This window comes from Arvicanthis niloticus, chromosome 7 (genome assembly GCF_011762505.2).
Source record: "Arvicanthis niloticus isolate mArvNil1 chromosome 7, mArvNil1.pat.X, whole genome shotgun sequence".
In the NCBI taxonomy this organism is placed as follows: domain Eukaryota; kingdom Metazoa; phylum Chordata; class Mammalia; order Rodentia; family Muridae; genus Arvicanthis; species Arvicanthis niloticus.
In genome coordinates, this window is record NC_047664.1 from 65,219,665 (window position 1) to 65,245,328 (window position 25,664).

The 25,664-nt window shown below is 40.1% G+C and overlaps 1 protein-coding gene across 1 annotated transcript in view; it reads left to right on the forward strand.

The window, feature by feature from the left end:
- Positions 1-25,664, forward strand: part of Nwd2 (NACHT and WD repeat domain containing 2) — a 144,788-nt gene that overhangs the window by 48,823 nt on the left and 70,301 nt on the right. The window contains exon 2 of the mRNA XM_034508173.2: positions 16,922-17,010. Coding sequence (XP_034364064.1) covers positions 16,922-17,010 — 89 coding nt within the window. The remainder of the gene's footprint in view (positions 1-16,921; positions 17,011-25,664) is intronic.

Sequence of the window (25,664 nt, forward strand, 5' to 3'; positions counted from 1 at the left end):
GTGAAATCATGAAGAATGAAATTCATGGAAGTGTAGATCATCATATTAAGTGATGTAAGCCAGAGTCAGACATGTATCACATATTTTAGCTCTTTTGTACGATTATAAAAAAGAAAAAGATAAGAAGGATATATAGATATTAATGAACAGGAAGAGATCAAGGTAACAGTAAGTATAGGTGATAGACCTAAATATGACCCAGAGTGCCTTATACACATGAAAATGTCACAATAAAGCACATTATTGTATCTGATTAATATATGTTGACATAAATTATAGCATATTGGAACAATGGGAAAGAGGAGGAAGGTAAATCTGCAGAGGGCACTGGCTCATCAAGGAGGTTCTGCCACATTCTGTCCAGAGGGTCAGTAATCGAGCACCATCATTTTCTGACTCAGAAATCACTCACTTGGGATTAGCTTCTCAATGTGACCTGATGTTGGTTGTGTTGTGTCTCAACAAGAAGCAACTCTAGAGTTAACAAGGCTTAGTAGAGTGGTTCTCAAGCTTCCTAATGCTGTGACCCTTTAATACAGTTGTGGAATATTATTTAATACAGTGTGGTGTATTTAATACAGTGGTGGGTCATGTTGTGGTGACCCTCAGCCATAAAAGTATTTTTATTACTTTTTTATCATAACAGTAACTTTGCTATAGTTATGAATCATAATGTAAATATCATACATGCAGGATATCTGATATACAACTCCTGCAGAAAGGCTCTTTGAACCCCAAAGGGGTCATGACCCAGAGGTTGGGAACCATTACCTTAGAGTATATGTCATACATAGCACTGATTTAGTGGAAACTCATCCAACGGCATCTCTGACAAGACTGGAATTCTGAGGACAAGCCTAAAAGTTACCATGGGGAAACTAGAAGTCTAGAAATCAGAACATATAGTGGAGACCAGTATACTAATGAGCAGGCCACCCACCCTGGAGAAATTTAGAGATTCAAATAAATGTGAGGAACTAGGAATGTGGTCCAGCAGTAAAATGCTTGCAAGAGAGCCTGAGTTCAGATGCCCAGCACCCATGTAAAGGCCAGGTGTGTCGAAGTGAAGGGTACAGAAAGTCAAGCAGATCCCAAGGGCTGACTCAACAAACCTACCCAGAGCAGCAGTATGTTCAACATTCCACAAGAAGCACTGTCTCAAAGAACTAAGGGGAGAGCAATCAAGACAGAGGTGTTGAGCTCTTGCCTACACCAATGAACATATCTCACCAACATACAAACATACACACACACATGCATACAGAGAGAGAGAGAAAGCAACCACATACACAGACAGAGAAAGAAAAAGAGAGCAACTACATACATACACACACATGCACAAACACACACAGAGAGAACAACCACATATACAGAGAGATAAAGAAAAAGAAAACGACTACATACACATACACACAGAGCAACCACATATACACATGCACACACAGAGAGAGCAAACACACACACACACACACACACACACACACACACACACACACGAAAATCAAACAAATGAAAAATAAAGGTGGCCAAATTTATTCTTACCTTAACTCGCCTATATTTTTTAAATAATCTGTGATAAAAATTATTAAGTAGCCCAAACAAAAATAATAGCCTTAAGTACTACTGTGGGATTTAAAAACCAAAAACTTAAAAGTAACTTTTGTTTATTCCAGACAGTATTATATAAGGAAAATCCACAGTGATCCAGGCACCACACCCATTGCTGACATAAGCGCCATTACCTTTTTGTAAATGTACATTTTAATTACATCAGCCCAGTGGTCTCCATGTAGATATTTACTTTTAGCATAATGGATTTTTAAGGAAAAATGCTCCATGAAAGCATTGAGTGTTGAATATTTTATTTGAAAGCAAATGCTAAAAGTATTTTTATATCATTCAATATTGATACATTGGGGAAGGTAAGGTGAAAGTATCTTGTGACGGATTAAAAGGAGGCCTTTGCAACCTTTAGCTGTGAGTAGAATTTAGAAGTTGACACTGATAATAATAATGTATTATTCATAAATGCATTAGAGCAGAGAGCTTTTCCAAAAATTGTGTTTGCTTTTGCTGTTTCCTTTTGGGCAGAACAAGACCAGTATTCTTACATGGTATGGGATATGTATCTGATGACTCCCTCTTTCTGGGTTAAAAACATCCATATGCATGATTAGAAATATTTAAGCTTATCCTAAACATTAAAATTGAGGCACCATAACTGTATCTAATACCTTCCTTGCTAATTTTAAAAATAAAAGTGTTATTAACTTAAGGCACCGTTCTCATGTAGCACTGGTGTAGGACACCCCTAGAGTTCTACTGCAGTTTATGCCACCTGTGAAGAGATGAGGAAGACGGAAAGTGAGCAGACCCTCAGATCCAAACAGTTCTCTGAGAGAAAAGAATTTGGCTAATTGTCTGAATTGTCACATAGATTCCGGTTTTTGGTTTTGGTTTTTTTTTTTTAATGGTATTAAAGCCAAACTTAGTTGTTGGGGATGGCCCTGGTGTTGTTTGTATTGTGATGTTAATTCTGCTTCCCCAGGAGAGGTTGTCTGGAACAAGGAAAGAGTCAAGTACTCAGGTGACTTCTTGTGAACCATTCCCTTATGAATAAAGGAACCAATCACTGGGCGAGTGGGCGGGACTTCTGGGTTGGATAGGGGAATAGAGGAGGCAGGAGCAAGAAAGATAGGGGCTTTTGGACAAGATGTAGCTACTAATGTCTCCCGAATTAGATGACGAATCCTCCAGGATTTACCACCAGAGGAATTAAATTTAATATGGTTTACAAGATTAGGATTCTAGTTGTTGCGCCCAGCGATTGAGTTACCATCGTTTCTGAACGAAGTTTGTGTGGTGTTTTCCTTCACATGGCGGCTCGACTGGGTTCCATAGAGAAAGGTATGGCGGCAAAGCATGGGTATGACAGATGTGTACCACAAAAGGCCATTGGAGTTTTGAAGCATGGGGCTGGTATGGTAGCAACCCGCCTGAGGAAACTGAGCTAGCTGAGTGAAGAGACTTTGGAGCCCTGAGTCAGAGAGTCTCCAAAACATGAGAACAGGCCAGCCATTGCCGCTGGTGCATGGCCAGCTACCCTGCCGGCGACATGCTGCCTTTTTTAATATTTCCCGCAACATTTAATGATCCTTAAATATGATTGGATCACCTTAGACTTTAATGAAGCTCCACAGAGACCCACCTGCAAACATCTTCCCTAGGAAGATACACTGCCAGAAAATGCCAGCTCCCAAGTTCCATGCAGGAATTAAAGTCGGTGAATCTGGTATGATTGTTAAATGCCCCCAAATCCACACATTGAGACTAAAATCACCACTGTGACCGTAATGAAAGGTAGGATGTGAATGAGTCATAACGCCATTAGTAACTTTATAAAAGGTTTCAGAAAGTGCTTGGCCTCACCGAACTCGTGTGATCATGTAAAGACAGCTTAAGTGTGAAACAGAGAACAGGTCCTTACTGGTCCCTAAATCTATTGTCACCTTGATGATGGACTTCCCAGTCTTCAGACTATGAGAAATAACTTCCTAAAACTGGGGATATTGTCCCCTGTGCAAAAGCACTTTCCATTCAGGCATGAGGCCCAGAGTTTGCATTCCTAGTATCTGCATGAAAGCTATGTGTGTAACATATGTCAGTAATCCCAGTGCTCTTGGAAAGTATAAGGCAGAGACAGGAAGATCTCTGGATGCATACAGGCTGTCTATCCTGGCATAAACAGAGTAAACAAAGGAACCCTGTCCCAAACAAGGTGGGAGACAAGGATTGACACCTTAGGTTGTCCTCACACCTTCACATGGGTGTCATGGCACACATACATCTGCACTCATACACACGAACCTGTCTGTACATGTGCGTGTGCGCATACACACACACACACACACACTATATATATTAGCAAGTTATATATTTTTAAGAATAGTGTGTGAATGCATGCATGCATGTGTGTGTGCACACTTGCAAGTGTGATGTAGAATGGTGTGTGTGATGTATGCATGTAAGTGTGCAAATATAAGCGTCTTATATGCCCATGCATAGGCCAGAGCAGAACACTGAGTACTTTCTTTTATTGCTATTCACCTTATTCCCTTGAGGTGTGGTCCTCCACGGAACCGGAGGTACACAATTTCCACTTGACTGAGATAACCCCTGTTTCTTTCTTACTCCTGCACTGGGCTTACAGACACCTGCAGCCATGCTTGTTTTTTCAGTGGATACAGGAGAGTTAAACTCAGATCCTTATGCTTGCTCCATGTCCTCATTCACTGATCATCTCCCCAGACACCAGACTTCAAATTTTACTGAAGGATTTTTTTTCCATTAAATTTTTCCATTGAGTGAGTTTCAACCTGTCTCTGTCCATTTAAACACACACACACACACACACACACACACACACACAAAGGGCTCAATGACCCAGTGTAGGGGAATGCTAGTGTGCTGCACTGGGAGTGGGTGGGGGAGCACCCTCATAGAAGCAGGGGGTATGGGAAGGGGATAGGAGGTTCAACTGGGAATGGAGATAACATTAGAAATGTAAATAATAAAATAGCCAATAAAATAAAAATCAAAATTAAAAAACCAAAACAAACACATAACTTTTGTCACGGTGTGCTTTCTGGCATTACACCCATGTGTCATTGTCCACCTGTGCACTATATGTGCTTCTCAGACTAACTGTAAAGGTGAGGCAGATTTCTGGCACCTCAGCTCTGCTGGTCAGTACCCTGAATATGCCAAGCATGCAAACCACAATTGCCAATAATCTTATCTGACAAATTAAAGCTGTAGTCGTTCCCCAAAGCAGTTGTTATAGAAACTAGTACAATGTCTATTTGTATCTTCGTTAGAACGAATTTTTTCAGATCAGGAATGCCAAGTTTCATATAATTTCATTTGCCAATTTGTTAAACAGCATTAACTATGACATATGGACATTTACTATGTCAGAATGCATATTGCCAAAATGAATTAATTCCCTTTCCTCTAACTAGTGCAATGTTTTACATAAATTTCTTTAAAGTGCAACTCAAAGTGATCTACACATTCAGATTTTTTTCAATTTTTTTTATTGAATATTTTATTTACATTTCAGATGCCATCCCCTTTCCCCATTTCCCCTCCTTAGAAAACCCCTATCTCATGCGCCCTTTTCCTTTTTGCTTTTATACAATTTTTTTTAATGTTAACCAAAGGTTTTATAAGTTTGGTAGTGCTCAATATCAGTCAGAAGTGTAACCCAATACCCAACCTAGATATATAAACTATCTTTGACTGATATATCAACTATCTTTGACTGGCGAAGACATTGCACATTCAGATTTCCTTGTAACTGATGGTGGGTGAATTGTTTAATTGGATCATTGTATTGCCAGTGTGAAATGAAATGCATTTATGTAGAAAATGAATATTTGCCTTCAATAATGTTAACGTTTTAAAGTGCTTTCTTATTTAGTGTGGAAAAGTCACCCAACTATTATTATTCCTACAAACTACTGTAAACCATTTAGTATTCTAATAATTAAGAAATCTTAATAAACTCAAGATCGTCTATGTTAAGCAAAATTGGGCCTCAGCTCATTCCTCCCTATTGTCGAATATTTATTGAGCATTCTTTCCTGTTCTGAACTCAGAAAAAGCAATTCGTTTTAGGTAAATGATAGAAAACAAGTCAAAACCATTGCACAAGTGTTGTAGGTTGTCCCAGCCCCACCCACACACCTTAGGAAAAGGATGATTTCTGTGTTGCTCAGTGAGGGAGAGTAGTGGAAGACACACAGAGTCAATGCAATGTGACAGATATGAGTATTGCCACTTTAGTGGGAGCTGTCTCTAATGTCACTTGGGCTTCCAACCACCACCAGAAGAGCATTTATACAGTGGCTTGAGAATTGACATTTGTTCCCTTGACAATCTTCTGGTGTGCCACTAATCACCAGTGGAAGCCTAGTCAGTTCAAAAAAAAATCAAAAAAAAAAAAAAATTAGAAGAATGCCAAGTAACACAGCTCAGCACTTTCTGTGTAAGCCTGGAAACCTAGGTTTGATTCCTCAAAACCTACATAAAGGTAGAAGAAAGAATTGTCTCCTCAGAGTTGTCCTCTTGTCTCCACATGAGGCCTGTCATATGTGACCAGGCCCACAGGCACACACACACACATATACACATACATACCATCACTACCAATAATAATAATAATAGCAATAATTTACTGTAATTCTTAGAACAAAGAACACAGTTTAGTAGAGAGTTTCAGAATTACGGTTTTCAAAAATTCCATCCTTAAGCTCCAGTTGCTTTTTGTTGGGCCTTATAGGACTGGCTGCAGCTTACACTGGAATTGCTGAGGAGGGAGCATCATAGTCCTAAGTGTCCATTCACCTCCCATCTCTTGCTCACTAATGGAATAACAGGAGGGGAAGAGTAGAGCACATTACAGCTCTTGTCTTCTTTTTGTTCTAGATACTGTAGTAGAATTAACTTTGGCTTTGTCTAGATAAACATTAGAGAGAAACTAAAGGATTATAATAATTTTAACTGTTGTTTTATTGTTTATTTTACTTGTGTTTTGCATGCATGTACGTCTGTACACCACATGCATGTAGTGACTATGGAGTCTAGAAGAGAACACTGCATCTCCAGTGTTAACCAACAGTTGTGAGCTGCTGTGTAGGTGCTAGGAATGGATCCCAGGTCCTCTGGAGGAGCAGCTAGTCCTCTTAACGGCTAAGCCATGTCTCCACTACTAGTCTTAACTTTTTAAGGGCGATATGAAAAGTACTTCTAGAGTGATGAAATATATCAGAATACTTTGTTATGAGACCCAAGTAAATGGTCATTAAAAATTAAACAAAAAAATGTTAGAATGATCATGTAACCAAACTTGATTCCAGTAAACAACTCTATACTGCACATCTTACCTCTCCAGGCAGCAGAGATGTCTCACAAAGGAACCCAACCATCTGAAAAGCTTTTCCTGTAGCACATTTTCCTCCCATCTCAGTTGGTGCCGTCTCGTGGAGAACCATCTGATACTGCACCTCAGCTACAAACGTGCTTATGACTCCATACCAAGATGGAGGAAGGCCATACCGTGATCTGTGTCCAGTTTATTAGCTTTGACTCTGCCCTTCTTCCTTTTACTGACCTAATCCTTGTTTGTATTATGGGTTGGGCAAAGAATCCAGCTTTCCCTGAACCCTGCTCATGAATCAGTGATCTGTAGCATTACCAATAAACTCACCAACTTCTATTCCACTGACTTGGTCTCCCCCAACTGCAGAACTTCCAGATATCTCTAAGGTCCTTCTGGGGCAAACTTTCAAATCTATAACCTGATTTCAATAGTATTTTTTCCTCCCAGGACAATCCCTGTGCTCAAAGATTAGATTTTATTTTATTACACTATTAAGTTTCTAATTTTCCAGGTTGAAAGAATATGTTCTTAAGATTTTAAATATAAAGTCAATCCTCACAATTGATGGATTTTTATCCTTGTGAATTTGTTTCTGTTTTTTTTTTTTAAGGTAGCAGGATTGAAGAGATGGCTCAGTGTGTAAGAGTTTGTTGCTTTTATGAGAGGATCTACAGTTTAGCTTGTAGTACCCCTGTCAGGCAGCTGACAAAAAGCTAGAACTTCAACCCTTGGAGACCCAGAAGGTAGTCACACATGCACATGTATGCACACATACTCACAAGTATAAAGTAGATTTTTCTGTGTGTGTTTGTAACACCCAAATCAATACTGATCAATCACTTCAATGTCAGTACTGGTGCTTTCAGGGTTAGTCACAAGCATGTTGCAGAGCACCGAAGAATGTTAGCCTTCTGGCAATTCCCAGCTGTGATAGGGACATGGCTCTGCTTTTCTGGGTGTTCTTTGTGCCATTTTTAAAAATATTTTTATGCTCACAATTCTGTGGTTTACACAGTGTGCAGGCTTGTGTAGTGTCTCTAAATGAGAGAAGGCGTCTGTGTTCCTTTAGGAGGAAGCCAATGTATTAAATAAATTTCATTCGGACATGAATTACAGAGACAATGGCTATTTAAGCAGCACCCCTCCATGGCCTCTTTATCAGCTCCTACTTCCAGGTCTCTTGCCTGTGTGACTCTCTGTCCTGACTTCCTTGGATAATGAACTGTGATGTGAAAGCAGAAGCCAAATAAACCCTTTGGTCCCCAGCTTGATTTGATGACCATGATTTCTCAGAGCAACAGTAAACCTAAGACATCTTATAAGACAGGCTACACCAGCTCTTTATGTCTCTGATCTATCACTCTTCCAGCTTTGAACTCAGTTTGCTTTCTTTTTTATACTTCCTAGGATGTACACATACATTACTGATCCTAAATTTTATATTTCTGATATAGTTCAAAGTCTTAATTTTTATTTTCTGACCTTTATTTTTTCCATCTTTCATAACCATTGATAGATACTTCCATCTCACTGAGTTGAAAATGGGGAGCTTATCTCCTGCATCTTTTCTAGACATGTGGGTAATAACATCAGGTATTTTAAAAGTTTGTTGGCATATAAGAAATGTTTTTGTTTAACTTCCAACTTCCCAGAGTCTGAACTGTTAATTTCTAATTTAATTATGCTTGGAGGATGTACTTTCTGTGATTTCAATACTGTTAAATTTATGAGGCTTGTTTGTGATGTAGCATATGGCCACCATGGGAAATGATCTGTGCGTACCAGATAGGAATATGCTGTCCTTGCACATCTTCTGGGTTACATGAGTGCCAGTTGCTTCAGGAGCATCTACAAATGTCAGGTCACATTTCTGGGTAGAATGACATTAATCTTCTCTAGCCATGTTAATTTTTAATTCAGTTTTTTTTTCACCAACTATTAAGAGTCAGCCGTTGAAGTTATCAGACTATTATCAGAACACTTATTTCTTCTTTCGATTCTTCAAATTTTTGCTTCATAACTTTTAAATTTTTCAATTTATATTCTGTTCACACACACATGCGCACACGCGCGCGCACACACACAACACAGCACAACACACACACACAACACAGCACAACACACACACACACAACACAGCACAACACACACACACAACACAGCACAACACAGCACACACACACACACACACACACACAACACAGCACAACACACACACACACACACCACATGCATCTGCTCCTGACACAGCATGTATGTTTGGAGATCAGCGATCAACTCTCCAGTAAGTTCTCCTTTCTATATGTTATTATTAGGATATCAACTTCAGGTCAGCTGACTTGGCTGCAAGCCCCTTTACCTACTGAGCCTAGTTTCTACAGTTTAGACATTTTAGAATCCTCCTGTAAATCTATATATGCTATGATTACTATATCACAGACCCTTTTATCTCTAGTAGTATTTATCAAAGCCTGTTTTAAAAGTCCATGTAGGATTAGATTTTTCAAAACCTACTTTAATTTTTAGGTTTGGGTGGGGGGTTGGTTATTTTATTTATCTACATTTCAAGTGTTATCCCCCTTCCTGGTTTCCCCTCCACAAACGCCCTATCCCATGTCCCCTCCCCTCTGCTTCTTTGGGGGTACTCCCCCACTCCCCTGTCCACTCCCACCTCACCACCCTAGCATTCTCCTACACTGGGGCATCAACCCTCCACAGGGCCAAGGGCCTTCCCTGCATTGACGCCTGACAGGGCAATCATCTGCAACCTACTTTAATAGGGGTTCTTAGATGCTTCAACTTCCCTTCTAGTCCTCCAACCAAAGGTAGGTGACAAAGATGGTTATTAGGATAAAGGAGATGTGCATCTGTTTAGAAGTAGTCCTTTGGAGAGATTACAATTTTCATTATCAGGATATCAACAAAACATCAAACACAAATCAGTAGTGGCAGTCCAGTCCAATTGGCAAACATCAAACATGAATCAGTAGCAGCAGCTTGAGCCAGAAGAAACCATGAGGCTCTGCCAAATTGACACAAGGCCACAGAAGCAGCAAAAAGCAGCTGAAATACCTCAGAAAAAATTCTTTGGTGCATCTCTCTAACAAAGTCATAACAAGTGAAGATCAGTGAAGACCAGAAAAATGTTGCAAGGCGAACCAATACAAGAGCACTGTCAGCAAAGACCAGAAAAGCACTGCAAGGCAAGAATGTCATTCACTGTCTGTTAAGTTCTACTGATGCTCTTTCCAGACATCACACACCCTCTCAAGTGTCTACCTCAGCAAAACACTCTCACAAGACAGCTTCCAGAAAAACATCCCACGACACAACTGAGTCTCTAAACGAAACCAGGAATTTCCACTTCCAGTCCAGATATCCAAACTGCTTTTAAATGCTGAATATTGCATCTATTTCTATTCAGTTTTATTTCTATTTTTGAATCCAAAGTTTATCTCTTATAGATGGCAAGCAGTTGTATGTTATATTAATAAGTTTTCAATTGAGAACCAAACCTTTCACACGTGAGCCTGTGTGGAAACGCTGTCTAAAACACAGCAATTCTATATTCCTTAAAATATATGGATACCTACTTCATCTGAGTTCGATATACAGATTCATTCTTGTGCCTAATGTTGATCCCTTTCCGCTTGTAGGAGTTTCTTTTGTTGAATTACTAAATTTTAAATTAGTTTTGATAACTGTCTATTGTGATTATCACTTATTAGAAAGAGACCCCTCTGTCGTCCTCATGGAATCATGTCAACATCTACTTTGTTGTATCATCCCAGATGATTAATGATACCATCAATGTAACCTGCTATTAATTAATAACATGGGTTTTTGATCTTTGCTAAAATTTTTAAAAAATTAATTTGTTTTAATATTCTTATTAAATTATAATATTCTTATTAAATTAATTATTATAATAGAATCTATTTGTGCAGTCATTTATCAAATATTGATTATCTTTGGAACCTGCCTTAATTTCCATAATGTGAGCATGTATGGGGAAATTTTAAATTGCCTTTGAATTCACAGTTTAATGGAGGAATTAACTAAAAATATTGATTATAATAAGTGACAAGAGATCAGTAAGTGATGTCATACAGGGATGAGCAGAGTGGGTGTCCTGGAGGAGGTCTGCCTGACTCATGCAAGAAGTACCAAATTGTAACAACTGGTATTCATGAGAGCCACACAAAGAGGGTGTGTGCAATCAATCTACACTTCTGAGTGGAGAAAGCGGCTTGTGGGAGGACAGAACTCAGGGTCAAGTAGCATAAAAATGTGTCTAGAAGACACATGGTAAATTGTAATAGAAGATGAAACTCAGTCAGAAGACATATTTCCAACTACTAAGCATCCTAATATTCTGCCTCTAGACCACAGATGCTCACCAAGATCTTTGGTGATCAAATTATTGTTTGCTTTTTTTTCTTCTTGAACTTTAATTCTGGTTGCTGTACACTGCATCAGAAAGTGGTACTTGAAAGGCAGACAGGTCTCAGTTTAGACAAATGGAGGCTTTGGACTCTTCAGGTTGAAAGAGGGAGAAATGGATCAAATTCAGAAGACATTTATAGCACAAAACTGACATGATGTGTTAACAGTGAGACAAGAAAGGCTGAATGACTGGTTAGGTACAGAGGATTTATCAGAAGGTCATCAAAAAGAAACAGTACTTGAGAGAGCTAATGCACAAGAAATGAAATAAGAGTTCCAACAGCTATGTAAAATTTATCTGAAGAGTTGCCATCGAAGAAGCTAGGATACAGTAGACAGTCCAGGTGACAGTCCAGGTGACAGTCTGTGGACAGAAAGCTCAGGGCTAGGAAAGCATTAGTGGTGCAGTGGTAGAATCCTCCTCACCTGCCAGACATGTAGGAGCCACTGTATGGTCCTCAGTATATGTGGTGCATCTTAAACAGGCTGAACTCTGGCAGGGTTGGAAAAATAACTTGATCTAATGCCCTTAGACTCAAGTCTGGGTGAAGCATGAGCTGTGTGAAGTTTTCATTCAGCATGGTCATTTCAGCACTCAATGAACCTTGGAATTAATCTCAACTTTTGTTGGGGTAAAATCAACAAGTTCCAAAGATCATAGACTTGATTAATAATTCTCCCCACTAATTTAGTTCCTGTAATTAATTCAGACACTGTCCATAAGCCTCCGTTAGCTCCCAAATCACCCAGAAACTATTTAGAAGGCAGCTTCTCAAATCCTAACACTTATTGGAGCCATAGTATAAATGTAGCTTTTCAGAGAATTGAGGAGCTGAGCAGAGGTCTAGAGAACCCAATGACTATGTATAAAACAATAAACTACCTTGCCTCTTTGAGGTCCTTTTTGATATGTGAGATTCTGAGAGTTCATTTTTCCTGTCTATGGCATTCAAATAATTTTAATTACTAACCTTCCAGATTTGCTGTTGGTGTGAATCAGGGCTTTTTTATTTAATTAAGCCAACTTATCTATAAACCCTTATAATTAATCCATCCTATCTTAATTACTTTTCCATTTTCAGATTCAGTCATCATATATTAATATAAATATAGGAAAAATTGAGTCATTTGTGATAGAAGGATGTGGAATGTCTGTTAGATACAGTCACATATTTCCTTCACATATTTAGAAAGGTTCAAAATAACTTAGTGAAAATATATTCATATTCCACCAGAAACTCACAAATCAGAAAAGAAGTCAGTATTTCAATTTGTTCATTTACCTGACAACATCAAATAATTAGATTCCACCACATATTTTACACAATTTCACATTCTCTTGGTTTTATATTTGTCCAGTGAAGAATTGTAAAGCAGTACCCCCTGGAAGCCATTCTACTTCTTGGGATAATTGCAGGGTCACAGTGTCCATCAGATTACTTTTCTACTGGTACATGGTAGATAGTTCATTCACTCATAGCCACTAAAGACATAGCAAGGGGGTGGAGGAAATGAAAGTCCATGGAGCATACATTCGTACAGGAGCACAAACAGTAGCAGGAACAAGTACTGGGCAAAGAAGCACAAGACTGCAGAAGATGGCCTCATGGCTTCAGTAGTCAGTGCTCCTCTCTGAGGGGATAGCATTGAAGTTGGCACTGAAATGACACTATGAGGTCATGAGCTGATCACAGGATCAGGCATTTCAGGACACAACAAAAGCAAAGATCTGATGTGGAAGTCTAACTCAAGAACAGTGAAGGCCAGTGCTGGGGCTGACACAGAAGTGTTGAGAGATAAACTTATGGCAAGAGAGAGTATTCAACCAACGGAGTGTAGATTCCTACACTCCTAGACATATATCTGAGCTATACTTGGAAAGATCAGTCTGGAGAGCCTGTAGTAAATGGATTGGAGGATTCCAATATGGAACTGGGCACACTCCAGATGAGGAAGACTTCGACTTCTATCCTAAAGGCAAGAGAACTTTCCATTCTTAGTGTATATATATATGTATATATATATATTGCTCATTGTTCCCATCATTGTCCTCTCCTCACTTTCCCCTTCCTTCTCACCAAACTCCTTCTTTTTCTCAAGTTTCATTTCTGCTTTCATGGTTTTTTATTTTTTTATGGCCCACTGTGTTTGATTAGGGTTGCCTGAGCAAGGATGGGTGGTTGTTTGATCAAATGAAACTTATCAATGGCTACCACTAAAAAATATCACACACACACACACACACACACACACACACACACACACACACAACCATTACCTATTTAAAATTTCTTGGGATGGGTGGAACCTCTCCCCAATCTATGATGGAATGTTGTTGGGCCCAGTCCTTTTTATATATCTTGTAGTATGTTGCCTACAAGTCTGTATATGTATCACATATGTGAATGGTGCCCACAGAGGTCAGAAGAGGCCACTGGATCCCCTGGAAATGGAGTTATGGATGGTCATGAGCCACCATGTGAATCCTGGAACCCAAACCCAGGAGCTCCACAAGACTAACAGGTGTTCTTAACCCACTGAGACATCACTCCAGTCCCAGATGGGCAGGTAGATATGGGCACTGTGAGCTCATAGGTGCAATAGTCATATCATTACAAGAAAAAAATCATTTCATAGCCCTCTTTCCTGCACTCTGAGTCTTATACTCTTTCTACCCTCTTTAATGTCTTATAGAAGATGATGTGGGTGTGCTATTGAGGGCTGAAAACTGAACAACCACTTATTCCCAGCACTTTCACCAGCTGGAAATCTCTACAGTAACTAATTGGCACTTGAGAAAAAAAGAAGAAGCTTCTCTGACAGAGGATGAGAGCTGCACCAATCGATGTATATAAACAGAAACTTTTAGATGGCAGTTTAACACCATGTCTATATACCAAGGCAACAGTGACAGACTCTTCCCTAGGCTAGCGATATGCAGGTTGTTGGGGGAGAAAAGTCATCAACAACTCTACCAAACACTAAAAACCTTACGGGTTATAATGCCAACATGCCAAGCAAGGTGTGCCGACTGGTGTCATGGTGGAATAATAGTCACAGGGGTAGCCAACCACTTTCTTGTTGGATTTAGGCCTGCCAACACCAGAGGAGAAAGGAGTCCTATAAACTTGTTATTTTTTAACATTGTTCTTGGGGGAACTGAGAATGAAACAAGGGCCTTATTCATGCCAAGAAAGGTCTCTCTACACTTTAACAATTTTTATTTCACACATCCCTTAACCATAAAATAACTTATTGCATAGACTATATGCACAGTTTTCACATGTGCCTGTTTCTGTTGTTGAAGCAAAGTAATCCCTGGTGTGACTGCCTGAATTCAAGTCTGAGTTTGGCTACTTAGAGACATCTAACCTGTGGTTACCTTTCCTAACACTTCTACCATTTGTATCCTTTTAATTAAATACAGGAAAACATACATATAATGTTACTTTTTTTATAGAGTCCTCATTAGAAATTACTTAAAAGAATGCACACAGAAGTACTTGATATACTAACAGACTGTCATAAACACTAAAGAAATGTTAATGAGTGGGTCCTATACTACTCTTTTCCACCTGGCTATTATATATTAAAATCTTAGCACCAAATAATAAGAATTAACAAGAAGAGTGTTTTATGTTCCTCATATTATAGCATAGTTATTTCCATGTATCAAATATCAATTTTCAAATTTAATAGCAATGATTTCTATTTTACATCATTCCAAACTTCCATGCACTGTAGTATTTGTATTTTGGATTTGAGGGGACAGCATCTTTCTTTGTCATCCTGGGTATCCTGGAGCTCACTGTATAGAAAGATCATGCCTGTTGAACTCACTGAGATCCACTCACCTCTGCCTCTCAAGTGCAGAGATTACAGGAATAGGCCACCATGCTCACCTAGTATTTATTTTTTAAATGACCTTTCAGTACTTTGATTTTTAAAATCTGCTAAGGCTTTTTAGAGATTTTGGCTATTATCAGCTTTATTATAAAGTTAATGTTTTCAGCTTTTAAAATAGGTCAAGGGAGAGTGGATATCTGATCCCAAGATTACATAAATCATACAGATGCTGCCTCTAGCAATGCTATGACACCACGGGGCTTGCTCAGCATGGTCCTCCTGCATTCTTTTCCCATTAGGCTCTGGACCACGTTGCCTCCAAGGTGGGGAAAGACTCTATTTTCCCAGGTCACAAATGATTTGAAACCCTTGTATTCCTCTGCTTCTGGCCTCCCTGTAAACACCAGCTTCTGCCATGCTACAGAGCTACAGCTGCATTTTAGACCCGTGATTAGTTATTTGCTTCTCAAAATAGGCTTGAGAACAGTAGGAAAATAGGGTAGGTCAGCGCAGCATATGGCTAAATTTTCATGGACAGATGTGCTGGAGAATAACAAGGATATCCTTTTAAGTTATTATCTTTCTCATAAATGAGATGTGCAGATATTTTGTATTATAGCTGGAATTGGGGTACTTTCAGAAAATAGAGTTTTCATGAGATAGCACATTAACCTAGTTCTTGAACAAATGTGGTTCTCGTGTTTACTGAAGTCAGCTAGGCAACAGACTCTTGGCAGCCAGAATCTCAAGAATGTCACCACTAATGGCAGAATTTTGGCATTCAGCAACACAGAAAGCTTTGGTATCCAGTCTCTCTCTCTCTCTCTCTCTCTCTCTCTCTCTCTCTCTCTCTCTCTCTCTCTTTCTCTCTTTCTCTCTCTCTCTCTTCAAAATGTTAAAAATTAAATACATAATGCTTATTGAGTTCTGTTTCGGGTTCTCTGTTATTTCTTGCATTTTCTAATAACTGGGAATAAAAAATATTTTATTTCAGAACTCTTACGTGATGGAGCAGTTATGAAAACAGTTTCTGCCTCTGGTATTACAGCATGGCATCCCTAAGTTCAGGGTGGAAGCTGTCATCTGTTAAACCACTGGTCCACTGACTTTACAGATAGCAGGATCAGATAGCTGTGAATAGTGGTTTCCATGATTAATTTAGTAATTTTAATAATAATTATTCTCATTTATTGTGCTGAGTATGTGGATGCTGCATTTAACTTTGTACAAAGCTGAATTATTTCTGAACATTATAGAAATTAATGGTATACTCCAGATAGTTGGATATCTATAACTAAATCAATCAACCTGTATTTTTTTAATGCTTGTGATATATGAAGCTCAAATATCTGATAGACCAAAAGTGCTTTTCTCTCCTTCCTCCAAAGAGAATGGAGCATGGATGTTGGAGAGTTTGGTATAAACACCTGCCTGGGCCATCAACTCTAAACACTCAGCCTCACTGGCCACACCAAACTGGCAGTTGAGGTTGTCAGTCATTCACTGGACTTTTTTGCATATGCCTAGTGGGTGGATCCCTGTGAAATTAGCCTAGCAGCCAAAGATCACGTCAGTTCACAACTGAGCACCCCATTTTGATTACATTAATACTATTAGTTATTCCCTAATTTTCCAAGCAATATATATGTTGGGGTACTCACTTGATGTGTTTGTTTTCTGTTATAGATACAGGAGCAGAACGTCAGGCGCTAAGAGAAACCGTGTATCCGAAACTGCGAGAATTCTGCAGAGAAAACTATGGGTTGGAATTTCAGGTAATATTCACCTTGCTTTCCATCATCTCTGGATAGGAAGTTTGCTTTCTCATCACAACATGGGTGCTATAAAAGACAAATTTTAAGCTCCAGATTTTTTTATGTCTTTAGATATAGAATAAGAAATGCATGAAAATGCAAATACCTTAGTTAATTTGACAATTTCATGTTTATGCTTCTATTTCCTGGACTCTGCCTGGTGTTTGTCATATTTTTCTTCAAACTATATTCATTTTAATTTTCTTAGTCTCTATTCTTACCAAAAAGCTGAAAGTTGCTGACACTTCAGCCTTGAGCTATTGCCAACAGGAATGTATTATAACTAAAGTCAGGACCAGCTTTTTACAGTCTTTCCTTTCAGCAGGTGGACAACCCTCCCCTTCTCTTATCCTATCTATAAGTCAGTACTCATGTGTAGGATGTCTTCTTCCCTAAGGATTTAAGTGTTTTACCTTTGCCAGACCTTACCCCCTCTCTCTGTGTGGTGTTGGTCCTACAAAGACAGTAACACACCCATCATTACTTAAGTTCACCAATCCCAGCAATTTTATTTATTTTGCCATGTGATAGAAAAAAAATTCTATATGTATCTTGGACATCCAAAACCTAAAGTTGGTGGCTTCTAGAGCAAATAGTATTATTTATTCAGAATTTTTCAGCCTCATTTACCATGGAAATCTTAGCTGTCAGGTGTTCTCGGTTCCGAGTTTATGTGTCAGGTGATGAATATGTAATTAGGCTTCATGGTAGAAGAATGCATCATTCACCATGTGAGAGGAAGAAAATTTCACCCTCCATTTGTTGCATCCTGGATAAATAGTTTATCTCAATATACCTCATGATGATTTCAAATATGGTTTTGGAAGTAATCACCTCTAAATGATTTCTATCTTGATACACATTGTCAATCAGCAGTGGGCCATTATGAAACACACACTGAACGGTTACCCCTAAGTCACCATTTACTTGATAAATGGGAACCTAAATTAAATCCTTTGACATGACTTGAGCAGTGCCTTCTCTGGGGATCCTGGCTGTACTGATAACAGCTCCCCAATTGTTACAAACTCCCCAACCTGTCAAGATTCCCAAAGACTTGGGCATTCCTTGGGGACTCAATTACCGTAGGGGGAGAAAAGTGTCTCGGCATGTTAATTGTGGCTTTGAGTTCATTGTGTATCATCTCTCTCAGCAGAGGGAGGAAGGCGTAGAGTACAGAACACCTGTCACAATACAAGGCATCAACTGAGATTAGCAAAGGAAGGAAACAGAAGGGATAAAGGTGTTTTTTGAAAATTAAAGATAGCCACAGGTGAAGACTGAAGTAGCCAGAGGAATATACCGTGTGCAGTCACCAAAGGTAGATGCTGATGTGGATGTCAGGAAGTGTATGCTGACAGGAGCCTGATATAGCTGTCTCCTTAGAGGTCTGCCAGAGTCTGACATATTCAGAGGCGGATGCTCACAGCTAACCATTGATCTGATCAAGGGTTTCCCAAAGGAGGAGTTAGAGAGAAGACTGAAGAAGCTGAAAGGGTTTGTGGCCCCATGAGGAGAGCAACAATACCAACCAACCAGAGCTCCCCCAGGGTCTAAACCACCAGCCTGGGAGCACATAGGGAGGGACTCATGACTCCATCTGTATATGTAGGGGAGGATGACCTTGTCCGGCATAGGTGGGAGAGGAGATCCTTGGTCCCATGAAAGCTGGACACCGAGTGGAGGTGAATTCAAGGGTGGGGAGGTGGGAGGGGGAAGGTAGGTGGGGGCACATCCTCATAGAAGCAGGAGGAGGGGGGATGGGATAGGGGGTTCCTGGGGTGGGAATGGGGTAAGGGGATAAAATCTGAAATGTAAATATAATATTCAATAAAAATGAAAAAAACAAAAATGCAAAAAAAAAAAAAAAGAACCCACAGAATAAACTGATGGCTGGGGTCGGTGTAGAGTGCGAGATTCCCTCATCCATGAGGTACTAGGTGGCAGTGCACAGAGAAATAAGCACAGAAACAGATGCAATCCCGGGTGTCTTCACCTGCCCTTGCTAGAGGGCAGCATCTAAACCAGCCATGGGAATGGGGTCCATGTGAGTTGGTGCTGAGATTAAAGCAAAATGTGCCAAGTAGCATTTGCTCGCCAGCTGCTAGTATAACAGATGCCCAAATGCATGTTATCTGAATCTTCCAAGAATGTACCTTGTGGTACAGCAGCTCTCTGTGGGCAGTTAATTATACATCTTCTCCTGGAAGATAGGTTTTCTAGGGAACAGTTTGCTTTCCTCAACTGCAACAAGACGTGTTCCCAGGGGCTTTATGAGAAACTGGCTCATCCATAGTACTCCAGATTACATCCTCGGTTACACATTGAACCCATGGGAAACAAAGCTCAGCGACCCCCTGGGATGAAAGCCTCTTTTGCTTCTAGCTGGTCTTTGTTTAGGATGCTGTTTTCATGGACTCTGACTCTCTCCCAAACACCCTACTTTATTGGCTGGGTCTTCCCATCATTGCCTTCTGGAACCTGCTCATTCTAAGAGCTCCTCACATCTAATCCCAGATATCTACATATCATCTATCTATCTATCTATCTATCTATCTATCTATCTATCTATCTACCTATCTATCTATCTGGTAATGACTTTATCTGTCTCTTTTAGTTCTTAAACCTTGAACCCCACCCCCCTTAAGTTGGCCCTGGCTGTGTTCCTTGCCATGAGTGCTTATTCCTTCCTCTTCAGGGGAATATTTTCTAACCATTCCAGTGTTCTCCACTTCCTAGAGGCATGTACCTTGGGACCTAAAATCAACCCTACATGCCCCTTTAATGTCACATTGTTTTAACTCTTTGCATAGTGTGTGTGCCACCATTGGATGTTTTCCTTGTTTTCTCACAGATTGCCTTTCTTATCTCTTTCCCACTAGAATCTAAATTTCACAATATGAAGAACTAACCTATCCTTGTAGCAGCTACACCCCTCATCCTAGGATAGTGCCTGTTATCAGTAAGACTTAGTAGGAACTTGAAGCATAAAAGTAAATGGAAGAAAAGACATTATAAACTTACCACCTTAAGAAAAACTTCTCTGATCACCAGACCCGGGCAGGATAGACACATATCCCCTCCCTTGCAATCTTCTAAACCCTTTGCATAATAAAGGTGCACTGAATTCATTCCAAAGGGGTCTACAGAACACTGGACTTACACTGGCTGACATTCTAAGTGCCAGAAATACAGGAACAGAGCAGACAATCCTTTCTTCATGGAAAGACCGATACTGTTGAGGGAGGCAGGTGATAAGCAAATTTCCAGGGATGATAAATGCAACTTACTGAGTGAAAACTTTATGAAATGAAGATAGCTTTGGGGAGTTAGGGGAGACCAGGTGGCCAGGAAGGATCTGCTGACAAGATGATATTTAAGCAAATATCTCTAGATAGTGACAAAGCAAATCATGCAGATGTCTGGAGGAGGAGTCCAGACATGGGGAACAAGAAAGGAGGCTCAAGAAGGGAAAGGAAATGTTTAGAATATTCTATGAACAGTGAAGAGGACACATATGCATAGAGGGAGCAAGGGACTAATCTAGAAGACATCCGAGTCAATCACATGGGAACCTATGGAGCATGATCAAGGACTTGGAATTTTAAAAAGGTTCAGAGAGATGCCTTAAGGTACTTACCATCAAGACTGACAACTGAATTGGATCCCCAGAAACTACATAATGGAAGAAAAGGGATCGTTTCCACAAGTAGTCCTCTGACGGCCACATGTGCATGTGACATGTGTGTGACCACACCCACACATACAAATACATATATAAAATGTAAACAATGAAAGTAACGAGGGGTGTGAGCTAAGTTATCTTTAGAGCTTTGCTCTGAGGTAAATAGATTGGCAAAGGGAGGGTCCATCTGTCTCTGCCTTGCGATGGTGAGGTTACAGGCACACAGGCTTAGCTTTTGTCTGGATGCTTGGTATTAAAACCCAGGTCCTCTTGCTTTCACAGTAAGTGCCCTCAACCTCTCTCCAGCCCAATATTTATTCTTTAAGAAATAAAGAACGCTCTTCCTTAAGGGTGTATAGCGCCTCATTCCTGTCTTTAACAGCATGTCGCATGTAACACTTTAATTTTTTCTCCTCCACTAAGTGGGAGCTCTCAGAAACCAGCAACTGGGTGATTATCTCTTTCTATTATCAGCAACTCTTATAATATCTGCCACATAGTGGCTGTATATAAACGCTGGTTGGTTGAACTGAATATATTGAGTGAAAAAAAATGAGACACTGTAGAATCTCTGGAGAGCTATAGAAAACAGCAGTGGCCCATGGAAGTCATACATACAGCTGCAAATTCCCCATAATCCTGATAATGTGTTTAATATTACACTTGAAGGCAATATATCCAAAACATGCCATTAATGTAAAAAAGTGTTTACTCTTTTCATCTTAAGTGTCAAATCCTAATATACCATTTATGTGAAAAACACATCCAAATGGCAGCTAGCCTTCTTTGAGCCACTGGACAGAGCCACTGGACAGGTGGGGCAGTGCAGTTTTACACGGTAATGAGCTCCTGGTAGGATCATCCTGACAGGAAGAAGCCTGGCTACCCAGTGACAGGCTTTCAGCTGACAGCAGCAAAGACAGCAATTAGATAGATGAGCCAGAAGTAATGGAGTTCATTTATACATGTTAAGTACCAAAAAAAAGAAAGAAAGAAAATAATTGTCCACCTGCCAAAATAGTAATTTAAAATTTTCTCATTCTTTTTTGTCATTGCACTGATAGAATGTGTCATCTGAAGTGGTTGATGTAGTCAATTCAACTTTCTTCTTTTTTTAACTTATTGATCATTTTAGTATTTCAAAGGTGCTGTTCTGTCTTGGCTTCGTGGCTATGGAATAGGATGCAAAAAGACTAGACCTTAGCAAGTCAGAGGCCTTCAGGTTTAATGCTTAACTTGTCGCAAGTCAAAAGAGGCACCTGACGGCCACCCCAGCCCCTCTTATTTCTATATCTTAAGCTAATATCCCCCTATCTACTATCCTGTCCTTTGCACTTTTACTCAATATTATGGACAAAGTAAATTTCCCCATGCCTTTGCCTTTAGGAGCACTGATTTGTTCTCCCAGTGAGAACTCCTCCCAGTACACTAGCTCCAGCACTTCTTCGTTCTATGAAAACATCTGCCTTCCCAGGAGATCTGGGAAATAATAAGAGTGGAACCAGCTTCTGCCAGGGAGGAATTCTTGCTGGGTATCTCTGCACCTGTGTTTTTGCCCCTAGGTGACAGTGTGCTGCCACTCAAAGACACAAATTAAACAGATGCTCATCCCTGGTGGTTCCATCACTCCAGGCTGCCTCTGGCAGCACAGGTCTACCTAGATGTGTCCTCTTGGTGGCCTTCCTTCCTCAAGAAGTAGCTCAAACCTTATCTGCTTAAGCTTCTGTCAGTATGGCACGTCTATTCTCAGCATCTGCAGACCTGCCTTCCATCGTTGCGTGAGGACCTTTCTGCTTTAAACCCTTAGTATCTTAAAACAGAATCCATGCTTTTTCTTTACCCAGTTTTCCAGCTGCTACTGTTTCCCGCTCTTCGAAACATAAACTCCTGGCTCATAATGAGTCTATTCCTCCACCCTTCTAAGCCTCGCTCTAAGCTGCCAGTGCTCCCTTTGAGTCATCCGCTGTGGTGCTCCTAGAAGATAATCTTCTTTCTATGTCATAAGACTCTACCTTGCTTGCCTTGGATGTGAAAGTCTAACAGGGTTTTTTGTTCTGACCTCTCTCTGTCTTTACTTCTTGTTCTTGTCTACGCTGCTCACGGCTGCTGAAACACTCTTCTTTGAAACAATACTTAGCAAATTTCATTGATTCTCAAATGCAGGGCTTTGCGTGTTTATTACATTTGAAATTAGAACTGAAGACACAAATAAATGATGTGGCATCTTTTAACTGATAGCATGTTTCTTTGCTGTTGAGACACATAATACCAGAACAGCCTAACTTGATCCTACTGTGCAGTACAGCCTGTTACATCATGATCCTACTGTGCAGTACAGCCTGTTACATCATTTACAAAGTATAGTAGCAACAGCATGAGGTTTTCTGTTATATATATCAAGGCTGAAATGTCAAATCAGCAGATTTCCAGCCCTGTATCCTGGGCACATTGCTTGACATATGACCTGTGGCTGAGTCTTGCATAAAGTGGATGGGTCAGTGCCTAGCTTCCAGAATTATTGTGCAAATTAAATGGGAAAACATGGAGTACTGGCCCATCATGACACTCAAGAATGCTAACTTCCTTGTCTTTCACACTCTTCACTCTTCTTCCTCACCAGGAACACAGTATTGAAAAGGGCATACGTTCTTCTCTTGGCTTTCTGAGTGTCATAAAAGATCTCTGATCTAGTTATCCCTAGGCATCTGTTACTGCAAGGCAGTGAGTGGTTCTCTACCTTCTTAATGCTGTAATCTTTAATACAGTTCCTCATGCTGTGGTGATCCCCAACCATGAAATTATTCTTGTTGCTACTTCATAACTGTAATTGTGCTACTGTTATGAATCACAATAAAAATATCTGCATTTTCTGGTGATCTTAGGTGACCCCTCTGAAAGGTTTGTTCAACTGCCCAGAAGGGATCGCAATCCACGGTTGAGAACCAATGCTTTTAGGAGTGTGTTAGTTATATCCGGTGTGAAAGGAGTGCTGACTTCAGAAAGCATTTATTACATCACATACAAGAAGAGATGCTGCAGCAAGACAAAGACTATGGTGGTCTATGCTGCTGTAACAGAACACCTGAGACTAATTTATGAAAAACGGAAATTTTTCTTCAAAGTTGTATAATCTGGAAAAGCCAAATCAAGATGGTAAAGGTTTAGTTCCTCCTAAGGGTGCAACCTCTGTCTCCAACATGGCACCTTGGTGTCTGTATCCTGTGGGAAGGAGAAACCCTATATACTACATGATGGTCAGTGGAAGGGCAGAAAGGCCACCTTCCCCCTCTGACAGTGCCCTTTTAAAGTTTTAATACACCCATAACAGTGGAGCCCTCGTGACCTACATACCTCTCGACATTCCCCTCCCCCCAGCAGCCACGGTGGGGATAATTTTCCTACCCTCAAACTTAGACATTTATCTTAATTCCTCTGACCGTTTCTTCAGCATGTTGGCTAGTCCTGTGAGATTCTGCCTCTCTCTGGAGCTCTAACTTATAGAGAAAGAGGTGAGGGTGGTTTTGTTATTTTGCTTTAAGAAGGCAGAGCTAAGACCTACCCGACATGGCTCTTAAAAGAATGGGAGGAGATGGGGGGAGCAGAGTTCAGCAGACTTGCCCCCATTTTCTTTCTGTGAGTTCTGCTTCAGAAGATGAGGTGGTCTGAGTTAGATAAGTGAAATAAGCAGGTAGATAATTCTCAGGGATGCTTGCTCTGTTCTCTACAAAGGATACTAGAAGGAGATTACCTCATAACACTCTGCGCCTACAACTGGCACACCACCTTCTTAGTCAACATGACAAGAAACTACATAATCAAACTCAATCCATATAGATGCCCTCTAACTACCATATCTTATCATATCTTATCTATCATATCATATCATATCATCTCTATCACCATTGAAAGCTACCACCGATGCTTTGGGGAGGAATAAGGACCACATGAAAGACCTGGGGTGGATAAGATGAGTAGGAAGTATGAAGCATGATCCAAAGGTATGGAGGCTCTTTATCCAGGGCAAGGGAAGCAGGGTTTGGCCAGCTGAGGAACAGCAGCCCCTATCAAGCTGACAGAAAAAGGCCAGTTCATGGTTTCTCCTTACCCAAACACAGCCCTGACTGTCTACAGCAAGTTTGGTTGCATGAGCATAGATTCCCGTGTTGTTTCTTCATATACTCAGCATCGACGGCAGCTGTGCCCAAGAACTCCCATTTCCCCTTCAGGATGTGAGGTCATCTTAGTAAGCAATGGAAAAGACAAGACTTGCCACAAAGTTTCCATGAATATACCATTCTTAACTAAAATTTAGCTTAACTTAACATCCCTTTTTATCCTGCTAAGCAGGGGATGGATATTTGGGCCGGAAGCCCAAACTGGGTTTACGGAAAATAATTAAGCTTTGCATGTGCATAGGTATGTGTATCAGAGTCACAGACTGGGTTAAATTTTGTGAACCTTAGATTACAATGGCCTCACAGATGCTTACTGTTTTTCCTCTACATTATCTCATCAAAGGCCTCATACTCCATCAAGTCAGTCTCTTCTCTACCTCTTTTCTTGATTTCTTTTAATTATAAAATTATATGCTTGACTTTTTAAAAAATCCCCATATAACATTTTTTCACTGTATCTTGATCATATTCATCTCCTAATCTTTCTTTCTCTCTCTGTCTCTCCACCCTCATCCTACCCCTCACATATCTCTTATCTCCTTTCCAACTTCATGTCTTTTGTAAATAACCCACTATATACAGTCTGCGGGGCTCATATGCTAGTCTGTGTGGAACCAGGGACTAAACCATAGGAAACCAGCAGGAAGAATTTCCTAGTCCATCCAATACTTCTTTCTCTACTTCCTGCAACAACAGCGGGTGGTGTCCTTAGCAATCTAGTTATAGTGAGCAGTTCAGAACAAGAGCAGAAGCCT